The 13,183-nt window shown below is 49.3% G+C and overlaps 1 protein-coding gene, 1 long non-coding RNA gene and 1 other non-coding gene across 13 annotated transcripts in view; 1 reads left to right on the top strand and 2 right to left on the bottom strand.

The window, feature by feature from the left end:
* The window catches only part of LOC105759311 (uncharacterized), a 63,327-nt gene extending 56,649 nt beyond the window's left edge, over window positions 1-6,678 (bottom strand). For 9 of the 11 annotated variants that reach the window (XR_012056316.1, XM_072929879.1, XM_072929877.1 and 6 more), the window contains exon 1: window positions 3,983-4,284. Coding sequence is in view for 1 of the 11 variants with exons in the window: in XM_072929883.1 (XP_072785984.1) it covers window positions 3,983-4,036 (54 nt within the window). In the remaining 10 variants the exon portion in view is untranslated. Of the gene's footprint in view, window positions 1-3,982; window positions 4,285-6,663 lie in introns of those variants that run through there. The other 2 variants (XR_012056318.1, XR_012056317.1) reach the window with 2 other exon arrangements.
* On the bottom strand, window positions 2,386-2,468 carry MIR129 (microRNA mir-129). The gene has a single exon (NR_048997.1). It is a non-coding gene; the product is annotated as a microRNA mir-129 (primary transcript).
* On the top strand, window positions 4,384-6,166 carry LOC116808479 (uncharacterized). Its single transcript, XR_004368068.3, has 3 exons — window positions 4,384-4,534; window positions 4,883-5,014; window positions 5,129-6,166. It is a non-coding gene; the product is annotated as an uncharacterized lncRNA (long non-coding RNA).
* Window positions 6,679-13,183: the final 6,505 nt, after the last annotated feature.

The following is a 13,183-nucleotide window of genomic DNA, read 5'->3' as shown; positions in this document are numbered from 1 at the left end:
CGAAGCGTCCAGGGGAGCGGAGTCTGGCTCACGGCCCCACCCGGACGTCCCTATCACCCCTGGGGATATACATATACATATATATATATATATATATACACATACATACACACACACAGGCTACCAGAGAGGAGCCCCTCCAGCTGCCTCAGGCCCAGACCCGGCACAGCACGTCGGGGGAGGCGAGGCCAGGCCGGGACGCGCCTTGGCAGGGCCGGGCAAGAGCCGGGCGGCGGGAGGAGAGGGCCGGGGCTGCCCCGGGGCCGCTGCCGCGGGCGGTGCCCGGCCGGGAGCGGCAGCGGCCCGGGCCGCTCGACGTGTGCGAGGCTGTGCAGCGGGCAGGAGCCTGCAAGGAGCGAGGGCACGGAGCGGGGCAGGGCAGGGAGCGGGGCAGGGCGGCTGGCGAGAGGCGCCCTGTGGAGCCCGGCCAGGGGCAGCCCCAAGCAGAAGGGAGCGGCTCCCGCTCCGCCCGCAGCAGCCGCAGCCCTGAGCATGGCAGCAACAGTTGGCTGGCAAGGTAAAGAGACGGGGAGCTGCACCACCGTGGCTCGGATTTCCCTTCGCGCCTGAGCTGCCCCCCCAAATCACTCCTGGTCTCCATTCTCTTGAGGGACGACAGTAGGCAGGGAACAGAGAGGATTTTTTTCAGCCTTAGCTTGGCTGATCCCTCTTATCACATCTCTTCTTTTTTTCCCAAGTTCCCTCTACCTTGTCTCTCCCTTTAGAATATGCTCACATGAATAAAACCCACGTAAAGATGTTTGCTGGCCACCGGAAAGTACAAATGTCTTTTTTTTTCTCTAAATAGAAGAGGATAAATAATTATGAAAATGTAAGTCTGCTTAAAAGGTATTGTGACCCTTCCACCTTTGTTTTCATCAAGCTAGCTAGTGCTCAAGCTACGTGTCCTGAGCAAGAAGGAGGGAAGGGAGCAGTGATGTGCTTTTGCTCTGCTTTCTTTTCTCACTTGTCCCTTAGCCAGCCTTTTACTCTTTTCCAAAGTGCGAGCAAGTCTTCAAAATATCTTTTATTTCTCGAGAAATAGTAACTCTTAGATTGTGGTCCTCACCCGATCTCTCCAATGCAGGCTTCCCTGAAATGCAAGATCAGCCCTTTCTCAGCCGGGTCTCCCTCCGTGCGGCTGTCGAGGGGGGGCAGATGGGAGAGCCCTTGTGTTTTCTAACAGCTGAGACATTAGATCGCACCCCCACCTCCTTTTTATTTTACAGCCGGGCGAACCATAGGCCCCTGTGTTGCGTCAAGCGGCCACTCTGCTACCAACTTGCTGCTTAGATCTTGTCTCTTTCACGAGGCTGATCTGCACGGACAGATCTGCGCTTAATCGTTCCTTCTTTTGGGGGGCGGCAGGCAGAGAGGATTTCTCTTTGCTATTTATTTCTTGCCCACGGAATCCGGGCTGGTAATTACTGCAAAGAGAGGGAAAATGCAGCTTCTCTAACTCCTGCCTGAGATGCTCTCAGTGCTGTGTTCATGCACAAGGCAGTTTCAGAACCACAGAGCTGGTGCTGATGCTGCTTTGCTCGCTTGCAATCACCTCGTCCAAAAGCATCGCCTCGGCTGGGTTTTCCCTCGGATTCTGCCTTTTTTACCCTTTTGGGGGGCACTAGTTTTTGCGGAAAGAGTGAGTGGAGATATCACCGGACTGCAAGTTGCTTAAAATCAGGTTGGAAGTGGGCAGGGGGGAGGGAGGCGCCTTTGGCAAGCGCTTCCATGGTGCATCTCCTGCTAACTGGGGTCTCCCCCAAACCGCGGCGGATCCGTGCACCTCCCCCTCCTCCTCCTCCCTCCCTATTATTTATAGGGTGATCCCAGTAAATCCCACCCTCCCCACCTCGAAATAAACCGAGGCTCACGATTACAGAGCATTTAATGAATCGCTCCGAATACATTTTTTTTATGAATTAATCTCGATCAACTAGGACACCCATATTTTCAAACACGGCTATGCCCTGGAAGGAGGGGGGTCGGTGGGGGGGTGGGGGTCGGTGAGGATAGGAGAACTTTTAGGAAGTTTTATTCTATTTTTATTTTTCCATTAATGAAATAAAAAACACCATACAGTTATCCGAATAAACGTGTGATTTGCTCCTTTAGGCAAAAGTCGATTAAAAAGTTAGGCGACGGGGAATATTTGGACGTCTGGGGGACGAAGCGGAGAAGGAAAGGGGGGAAAGGGTGTTTATTTCTCTCACTACATATATATCTAGAGACACATATATACACTCACAGCGGGAGGTGGGGTTGGGGAGGGTGGGTTGGACGGGGGAAAGGGAAAGGTGCCAGGAATTAATAATAGAAGCCCACAGAGTCTAGATAAGTCCAAGGCTCGGCGATCGCAGCTGCTGCTCCTTCGGCGAATGCGCCCTCCGCGAATGCTTTTTGGGGTAAGGGCTTCCCGGGTAGGTAGTTATGTACAGCAAGCCCAGACCGCAAAAAGATTCGCGAAGGACAAAGTCTCCCGCGGCTTCCTACATCCATCCATCCGGCTGCCACCATAATATCCACAGGACCCACGGGCGATCGGCTCCGCCGTCCCCCGCCACGCCGGGTCCCCACCCCCCATCTCCGCCAAGTCCCGTTCCGAAACCCAGGAGCCCGCCGGGGCGAGGCGGCGCTGGGAGGGAAGGGGGGTGTGCTGCCACCCCCCTCCCCCCGCGGCGGGCCGGCGGCGCGGGGCCGCGGGAGCGTGGCGGAGCGCGGCGTGTCCGCGGCCCCGCTCCGCGCGGAGGCTCCGGCGCTGGGCACGGGCGCTGCGTAAAGAGAAAACTCTCCCCCCTGAGCGCTAAATAAATAGAGAGCAGGCGGGCCTCTCATTGGTGCGGGCTAAAATCGTCACCCACCAATCAGCGGGCGCCTCACACTGCCTCGCTCGGCTTTTTTTTTTTTTTTGCCTTTTTTTTTTTTTTCCTCCCCTCTCCTTTTTTTTTTTTTTTTCCCCTTTTTTTCCCGAAAGGGGGAGAGGAGAGAAGAGCGAGAGGGAAGGATGGATGGATAGAAGGAAGGATGGGGGAAGAAAAAAAAAAAGAGGAAAAAAAGGCCCTCTCCATGTTCAATTAGTCACCAAATCCTCGACAAGAACACGTCCAAGAGTGCGGCTGGCCCAGCCCAGATCCCTTCTCGCTTCTGCGGCTCCCCGAGCCCCTCTCCGGGAATCCTCTGCCAAAGGGGCGCCGTTAAGCTAAGGACCAGCCCCGCCGCGGGCTACCCCGGGCGCAGAGCCGCTGGTCCCCCCGGCGGGGGCGCCCCAGGCCGCCCGCCACCTCGCGGCGGGCAGCCGGGGACACGGGGACCTGCCGCTGCCTTCTCCCCTATTCCTCCCGCCTCAGCGCGGGGACCCAGCCAGACCCGAGGGGCGACCCTTCCGGGTCGGCGGGGGACGCGGGACGTCCCCTCCCCTCCGCTCCTAAGCGCCGTCCTGGGCGCTGAGCCACCTGCCACCGCCGCCGGCGAGGACACCCGCTTGCTAAAAGTTTCCAGGACGTGTCACTGAACTCCAGAGGTCTTCTCCTGAAAGCCTGCGGGGAACCAGAGGCCCCGCCAGTGCCCGGCGGCAACGGGAGCAAGACAAACACACGTCCGCGTCGCGGCCCGCCCGCCCGCCGGGATCCCGAACGAGCTGGGGCAGTGACCCGCGGGGGACCGAGGGGACTCGCATCCCGGCCCGAACTCCAGAACTTGCAGTTCCACCACTGCCCCGCGGCGGCAAAGGGTCCCGCGCGATCGGCACGGGAAACCCACGCGTGACGCCCCCGCGCGCGTCCCATCCCGCATGGCCGCAGCTCCCTCCCGACGCTGCTGCCCGCCGGCGGCACGACGCCCCGCGCCTCCCGAGCCCCCGGCGAGACCAGCGGCAGCGGCGCGACGGAGCGGAGCGGAGCGGAGCGGAGCGGAGCGCAGGCAGGACGGACAGGGCGGCCGGGGCAGCGCAGGCAGCAGAAGTTTGAAAACCTCCAACACTTACCTGGCGGGGCGCGTCCCTGGCCGCTCCGGGGAGTCCCGCGCGAGGTGCAACCATCACCAACAGTGTTTTGGTGTTTTTTGGTGGGTTTTTTTTTGGAAAGCCCAAAAGCAAAGCGTCCCTTTCTTCAGGTGTGTATATAAGTTACTGTACTGTGTGGGAGGGTCACGATCTCACTAGGTGCAGAAGATTCCCCAGGATTAACCCCTCCTCTCCCTACCCCTTCTGCAACTTGTTGAGGATTTTATACACACACGCGCGCAGGCACGGGCACACGGGCACACACACACACACGGACGGGAGAGCAAGGAGAAAACGAGCTCCGCGGAGTCCGGCTGCCCCCCGACGCCGTTGTGATTGGATGGTCTTTTCATGGAGAGGGGACGTCTCAAGTCGAAGTCACGATTTCTCCTCAGTTTGGAACCATCTGTGACTGGAGCCATGACGCAGCCAGAGCACATTACTCACTTTTACAGTCACGACTTGGAAATCCGTGCAGTTTCCAACCAAAATTACACCGCCACCATTGAATTATTTAATAGGATCCAGTTAAGGGTAATCTTATGCATTGTGTCAAGTGAGGCAACGATCTAGGAGGGGAGGGCTGGGAAGGCGAGGGAGGGGGCGAGGAAGGAGGGCATTTCTTGTTTTTAAAGCCTGTTTTGTAGAGGTATATTAAGAGTTGCAATGATTGGCTACACGTGTTGCAAGGGTTTTTTTTTTCTTGCTTTAAAAAAGCAACCAAAAAAAAATAGATATCTGGTCCGCTTGTAAATACGACCACGCAAGCTCGGGGAAGGGACGGTTTAGACATTAAGAGGAGCCGTGGGTGGAGTACCGTGCTGTGAATTCAGGCGCTGGTGTTTGATTAATTGCAAGAAATTATGTCTTTTGTATGCCTAGATTAGAGCCATTGCATGCGGTCTTGGCCAGGAGGTGCTCTCACCCCAGCCCAGTGTACTGTGCTATACTGATGTTCATGGCTGCATCATGCCATTGTCTGCAGGATCCGCAATTGTTGCTGGGCTTTGTGTGGTAGGTGCACCATTTTCTAAGCTTGCCTTTACTGCGAGGCCATGGCTAAACGTGCTCCGGGGGAAGCTCCTTCCTTGGTTATTGTCTGCCTCGTGCGTTTTTCATCCTTTGCAGGTCTCAGTCTGCGGCTAAGCCCCCTTCCACGGCGGTTTCGGAGGGGATACCATTGTCCGGGATAACGCGGTGTTGCATGTGAGTGCCAGACGGTGTTTCCTCGTCTCTTTTAATGCAATCTGATGACATGCCTTTGCTAGCCGGAATGCCTGCGAACCTGCATGCTCGTAGCCTAGCGAGAACTTCCCTGGCTCTCAGAAGCGGTGAGGGGGTGACGGGTGGTTGCAGCACCGAGGTAACCCTACACAGCTGCTCCGTATACACCACAACAATCCCCTACTACTTCGCCTCTAATTCAGTCATTTCACCAACTCCGCTGCTGAGGGTATGACTAAGGACGCGAAGGACGGGCAATAATAAAAACAGACGCTCGCACACACGCGATCTGCAGAAAGTGTGAGCACTTAGAGGGGGAAAATGAGGTGGGAGGAGAAGGGGTGAGTCCAAATAAAGCAACCTATAGCCTCTTATTTTGCGGAGCACCATCATCAGGTACAGGCTCTTTCAAACGCACGGGCGGGAAGGGCAGGCGGCGCCGGGCGGAGGAGCGGCGGCGGGGAAGCCGCCGCGGGAGCGGCGCTGCGAGCGGCGCAGCGCGGCCCCCGCCCGGCGGGCACCGGGGCCGGGACCGACTCCCGCCCGTGGCGGCAGCGGCGGCGGCGGAGCGGCGGCGGGTTCAGCACCGGGGCGCGGACAGCTCCCGGCGGCCGCCCTGCGGGGAGCGGCCGGCCTGCGCCCCCGGCCCCGCCGCCGGCTCTGCCTCTCCCCCCGCGCAGGGCGAAAATAGAGGGGGGGGGCGGGCAGGGAGAGGGGCTCAACAGCGCCGACAGAGAGAGAGAGAGAGTTGCAGCTCGCTATTGATTCAGAGATTTACCGACAGGGTGATTCCCCTTTCTGCAAGAATTCCCTCTGTCTGAGCTCCGGGCATGCACCAAATTCATTATGTAGACGAGTATATCCCTCTCGCTTTAGAGGAAAAGTAGAAAGGAAGGAAAAAATAATCCAGGCATGCATAAAATAAAGACAAGACTCACAGCAGCTCTCTGTATCATGCACAGGAAAGATCACTACTTACCCAAACGGGAACTCCTCGGTTAGGGGAGGGAGGGGGAGGAGGGGGAAAGAGGGGGGGCGTGGGGGGCGGGGGTGGGGGGGAGAATCCAACAATTAATTTCCAGACAGGAGTTGGAAAAAAAATACTGCGGTGATGTCCAGGTTTTCTTCCACCCGCGCTCGCTTTTTATACAAGTGCAACCCTCTGTCTATTTCTGGAACGCGATCAAAACCCTGATGCTATTTTTAGCAGGTACTGGGGAAAAAAATCCACACACAAAGGCATTTTTGCTGGAACGCTACGTCCAAAACATTAAATGTGCATTTAGTCTACCCCCCTACAACCCAAGAACCCCCAACCACTCACCCCCATACCCCAGCTTCTTTCTGCAACACCATCTACATTTGCTTTAGGTGCATCATTGCAGAGAAAAAGAAAAGCCACAACAAAAACAAACAAACAAAACCCACACCAAACTGACCGCCTTCCATGCTGTCCTATTGCACAAGCCCCTCATCCACAGTTGTATTGAGTCTGTCTCTGTGCCTCTCTGCCTGTTGCCTTGCGAGCATTATTGTGTCTGTCTTCCTCCGGAGTCTTTATAAAGTGGGCTTTGCAAAACACACAACCACCATGCACCAGTTTGCCATGATGCACAAATGTGGATTTCAGGCAGGGATGCTTGCTTTGCCAAGACATAGAGATGGTTTCATGTACTGAACTGCACCCAGCACCAAGAAGGGTTGTTTTTTAAAAAAATTCTTCCCTCCACACCCACTGCCTTTTCCCCCTTTAAAAAACCCCTTTCTTTGGAGAATAAAGGATCTATAAATATATATATGAAAAAAAGGGGTGTGTGTGTTTGCGTTCTAGTAATTCACTACGAGGGGGGACTGGGGAAAAAATAGAATCATTAGGGCTTGCAGGCTGCAAGGAGCCAGCCTGAGACTCCTTTGCAAGGCTGCGTCAGTTATCAGCTATTGACGTCACGTTCAGATTCTCCTCTTCAGAGGCTCTAGTTCATCATAAAAGATGTCTGTGCTTGGAGCTTTGTGCTTGCAGTAAGGCACTTCAATTCGAGGAAAAGAGTTAATTAGCAAGCCCCATATTTTGTGTAGTGCGGTTCTCTGTACAGTTGCACAAAAATCCTGAGGGGGCTGGGGCGGGGGGGGGGGGGGGGCGGGGGGGCGATATGGTCTGGGGACAGGGAGATATTTCTTAGATATTTCTTAAAAACCACACGCATATCCCATGCAGAAGCACAGGCAGGGAGAGCAATCTGCATAGCCAGACCTTGCAAGAACATTACCCCCCGCCCCCCCACCGCCTCTCCAGCCCCCTTCTTGTGGTTACCAATTTTAACGAAAAGCAATTCAGAAACATAAGCCTGTTTTCTGAATATTTGTAAGGCAAACAGCATGGGGGTTGCTGAATATATTTTAGCATCCTCACTTTTTCTCTTTCCCTGTCACCCCCCCGCGTGCCCCCCCTCCCCATATCAACAACAACATCAGCAGCAAGTCCCCCTACCACTTTACACTTGTATTTGGCTACTGTAGCAAAAGACAGATATTGATAAAACCAGGATTAATTCTGTATATTTGTCAGGCAAACAGCCCCGTCTCCTAGAATGACGCAAATAACAGATTCTATGGCTCTGGCTTTCTATATTCTGCACCCACGCACTCTGCTTGGTCTCCCACGGAATCAGCTACAGAGAGCAATGATCCAGATTATACAGAGAGAGGGGTGGGGGAAAGGGAGAGAATATCAAATGAAATTGCAATTAAAAATTATAATGCTGCTATTGTCTGTACGCAAATGGCTAAACCTGAGCTTGCACAGTGGTACACACAGACACGCACTCGCACCCCCGAGCCCCCCGCCTCAAACCCAGGCATCAATAGCAACCAGACAAAAGAGAATTGTCTTGCTGACAAATCCGGGGCTTATCTGGCCAAGAGAGGGATTTTCTTTAAGCACCACACCTTTCCTTGCTCCCATTAAGCAAAACACATCTCTGAAACGACCTTTCTTGCCACTAAGTGTGTGAAGAGGGGTCAATTAACAAATGCAGCTGGCGAGGGGAGGGCACCAGTAGCCCTTCCACAGTCCCAAAGGAGCTAATGAGGACCTTAAAGAGCAGATCGCCTTCCCTGTCTCCCAGTCAAAGGGATGCAGCTGTTTCTTAAAATGCCTAAAAAAAGGCAAGCGCAAAGGGCTGTTGCTATTTTTAAACACATCTCTCATTTGTTGGAAAATGGCACTAAAAGCATTAAACAACCTCCCTGCCCCGGGGACAGGCTCAGGCACATACGCCAGCATCCCAGGGAAAGCCAAGGTTTATGGGACCATCTCTTCACCAGGTGAGAATATCCTACCATACCCTGCCCACCATCAGCCCTTTTCACACCTTGTGTGAAGAGAGAAGCAAGATGCTGGGGCAATCAAGAAGCCAGTAAGTTATTTACTGTCTAAGCTGTACACATACATTCCTTATTTATTAACTCACTTAATTATTACCAACTTCTTTTGCAGACAATGAATTTCCTAATGTCAATAAACTGCAATCAATGAGGTAAGGCTGTCTCCTCCTCTGTCTCAGCCACGCAATTCCATTGCCAGCTATGGTAGTGTATAGTGATACAGCAGCAGGGAGGGGGACATCACACACCTATATGAGATCACATCAGAGGCACTGTCAGGCTTGGGGGGACAGATTAGGCATTTCAAAATGACTACACACACTCCCAGGTAGAAGTGAGCAGATCAATTTTCATTCACACATCTCTGGCATGCCAGCCACAAATTCATCTTCCCAGGACTGGGACAGATGTTGCACTTCAGACCTAGGAGAAAAGCCCAATCCAAACCATGTTTTCACCATATACACCTGGGAAGTTGGCCTTTATAGCAGTAGCAGCCCAGAAGCCAGAAAGATACAGAGAAATACCACTGTAGAGAAAGACCTCATACTAAGAACAGATCAAGACACCTCAAGAGCCCAGAGAGAGTGTCAGACACGCAACATACCTTCTTTGAGGAGCTGCAACAAAGCTCATCCTGGATTAATAAAAACATTAGGGAACACAGGAGTCTGAGGAGTCTGAGGATGGAGGAGTGCACACCTAAACTATCTTCAGCCACTCAGACCCAAGAGCTTTCAGATAACCCATGGCTTACTGTGGAAGGAAGGGATGATCATCTACTCTATTCCCTCCCACACACCCCCCAAGAACTTTGCACCTCTCCATGGTGTTCACTTCTGCGCAGATGAACGGAGGAAAGCTGTTCAGCTTTAGTTTTTCTCTGTCATGGAGAAAAGGGTATCAACCTGGTTGTGTACCAAAGATGATCTCTGAGGCAGGTCAGGAGTGAACATACTGGCAAGTCTTGCAGCTCCTGGACCTCAGGCCCTCTCCAGCCATAAAGATGCCTGGAATTCCCTCTCTGCTTCACATCCTGAGCAGCTCCTTGCAGTCACATGTGTGGGTTATTTAGGTTTGATTTTGGTTGTTTGTTTGTTTTTGTTGGGGATGGGGGGTGCAGTTTTCTTGTGTTTTTTTTTTTTGAGTTTTTTTCCCCCTAAGCTCTCTAGTCTTAGTGAAAGAAATGGATCTTCCTACCAATGGGCTTAACATGTTCATGTTCTCATGGAAGTTGTAGTACCATCTTTCAGCCTTTCAGGTTTTCATAAAATCACCCTGCCTTCCTCTTTGCTCTCCCCTGTTTCTCTAGCCCAATGCATCATCTCCACCTCAGCAGAGCCATCTCCTGTCTTCCCTGACTGCTGCTAAAGGCTTAGTTGAAGTGACATTCAGTGCCCAGAGAATCTCTTTCATGAAAAAAAAAAATAAATAAATGGAAGCTATCCAAAATGAAAAAAAAATGTTTGGCAGGTGACCATGTACCAAACAGCAGTTCCCATTTCTCCTGATCATTAGAAGCAGTAAAAAGAAAATCTATCTTCTATCTCGATATTTCAGTTATTAGCCATCTCATTTTTGAACAATTAAGCCTCCCTTGCCAATGAAGTCTTAATGAATGCAATGTATCCTGCATGTTTTCCTCCTCTGTAAAGTGATACCTGACAGTGACTGAAGCAGCAGTCTCCACCAGCTGCAGGTACATGGCCTTTCATCTCTAGCTACTGAAGATGCCAAAGGGGCAGCCCAGTTTCTAACACATATACTCTGCATATTGAACTGCCCCTTGGAAATTTCCCTTTCAGACTCTGCCCTGATGAATAATGCCCCACACTGGGATACTATTACTATTTACTATTATTATTAATAGCAAAACATTAGTGTGCAAAAAATTGCTGCTCAAAACCAACTATGATCTGACGTTTTAAAAGTGGTATACTTTGAAAATAAAACTATTTTAGTGGTATTCATAACTTGTTTGGGGTTTTGATCCAGCAAATTCAAGGCATCACCTCCTTCTCAATTTGGCTTTGCTGTAGTTTGACAGTTACCTCCTCAGAGCCTTGGAGTTCTGCTCACCTGTTAGCCGTTCAATAACATAATTGCTATAAAATATTCTCCTAACCCAGTCTTACCCCACTAACATTTCAAGTCTGTTCTTGGCCTAGTTTACCCAAGCAGCTGAAAGACACGTGATATGTCCCAAACATAAGGAGAACAGAAGACAAACAGAAACAGAATGAAGTGCCACCAGGATATACTAGGATCTCACAAACTCACCTCATCTTTTTTGAATAAAATTCATCTTGCATCAGGTCAATCAATAACTTCTGCTAGTTAACTCTTGTTACAGGAAAATGTAGAATGTAGAAGAAAAAGCAATCATATTGAAATGGAAATAGAGCAACATCTATTCAACAATTTTCTGTTTTTTATAGGTGGTAGAGTATATGCTAGTGAAAGGACTGAAGAAGAGTAATTGCTAGTTTAAGCAGAGGATTAGAACCTAGATATTCCTCTTCCAATCACAAATTTGCTATAACAAGTATTGATCTGAAATTTCTCATGGAAAGGCTTTTTCCTTGAATAATTTTGAGGTCCTCCTCAAATTTTAGATGAAGTGCCAATCACTTTATGCTTGGCATATCTACTCATGAAATGAAGATAAGACAGTACTCACTTACCTAAACAGGATGTTCTTGAAGATATCTATAGCATTAAGATAATCAATAAAAGTTATCAGTAAGAAGACAGCAATATTATAAATAATCAGAGATCAGAGCATGCAAGGAAGCAAAAGGAGGAAAGGAACATTTTACCTCCAACATCAGAATGAGAAACTGCAGTACATTAGTAAAGAAAATCTCACCTGTGTCAGAAGATCAAGGACTTATTAAGACTTCAATTTATGGATCATTTTGAGAACCTAAATGCGTATTCCAGGATACCAATAAAATAGACAACTTGTACAAGTATCATCTCACACAGATTGTAATAATAAACACTTTGGACAGTTTGGGGTTGAAATGTCAGTATACGTGGGTTGCTTTGTCATCATTATCTTTTCTGTTTACATTATAGATATATATCATTGCTATAACATGTAGAAGGATAGAAACTGGATTTTCATCCAATGGCTGCAAAATCGGGCCCTGGAGACATACTTCTGCATAACAGGGATGAAAAGAAAAGCATTAGCATAATGAAGCTAGTGGAAGAGAGTACTAAGGTCTCAATATTGAGGATGATACCAAAAGAAATTCATATCACTTCTTAATAAAAGTTAAACCTATGGAAGAAATACAGTGAATAGGCATCATACTTCAAATACAAGGAGCATAACCTTTGAGGAATCCTGCTACAAATTTGATGAGCCTTTATACTAAGATTTGATTTTCATTAGCCTTTAAAATGGAATTTGTCACGAATAAGACCCATGACCTTTAACATAATGTGCACATATATCTGGCAACCACCTTAAAGAAAGAGTTATAAACAAGACCAAAAATATTAAGACAACACTTCTGGGTAAATTATACAGGAACTTGAACAGGTAGAAAATAAGAGAAGGCTGTGATGAAGAAATGCCAAAAATCTGTGTCAGTCTTTACCTCAAGCTATCCAGTATTACAGTCAGTGTGAGAGAATGGGATATGGATAGGGTGATATTGAAGAAATTTAGGAAGTATTTATTTTCTGAGAAAATAAATCATGAAGCCAAAGGATCCATCAAAGAAAAAAAGTCAAGTTCTCTCAAGGTAGAAGACAGTGAGGTGGGAAAAAGAAAATACATTAATTTAGCTTCATTTCTTAGATGGTGAGATAAAAGACGAGGTGAGATGCCTAGGGTTAGGAAGACACAGCCTTGTGAACTCTTATCCTGATCTATGGTGCACCTGCAACACTGTTCTTTCCTTGTTTGTTGCTTCTGATTTATTCTTCCTTATAATGTAGTTTGATGCAGCTATCAAAAATTGCAACAAAAAATTGCTACTCAGACAGAAAATGTAACACATATTCAAATAAAGACAGGATGGTGATTTCATCATTCACTCCTCTACTTACCTTTTGGGTAACAAAAACTCTCAAATTCACACTGTTCAGTAGTCCTGGAATTCCTATCGCTCTAGACCCTCAAATTACAGAAATCCAAATTCAGTAAAACAGAAACCCCTGGCAGTTTCCAATAACATCAATGAAAATTAAAATACAAATGGATCAAAAGATCTAGATCACATATGACTTTTTGTCTGAACATCTATTTTTACCCTCAGTTAACATTTATGCACTGTGTGCTAATAGCAAGTTCAACCCTATAAATGGCACCAAGATCCAAGCTGTTTGTGCTCAGATCCAAGCTGTGTTTTCTATGCACAGTTTACAAATTAAGCCACTGGTTCCCCTGACTGTGACTGGCAAACGATCAGTGTGTACAGAACTTGTGAAAGTCCCAGGAGGACCAGCTGGGCAAGCACCAATGGCTTTTACTTTCCCAGATGCTGAATCTTCTCAATAGAAACATGGTAGAATTCAAATTCTTTTACTCTGCCAAATAAGTGACTATATCTACTACTA

This window comes from Taeniopygia guttata, chromosome 5 (genome assembly GCF_048771995.1).
Source record: "Taeniopygia guttata chromosome 5, bTaeGut7.mat, whole genome shotgun sequence".
Classification (NCBI taxonomy): domain Eukaryota; kingdom Metazoa; phylum Chordata; class Aves; order Passeriformes; family Estrildidae; genus Taeniopygia; species Taeniopygia guttata.
This window is presented reverse-complemented; position numbering and strand designations above follow the sequence as displayed.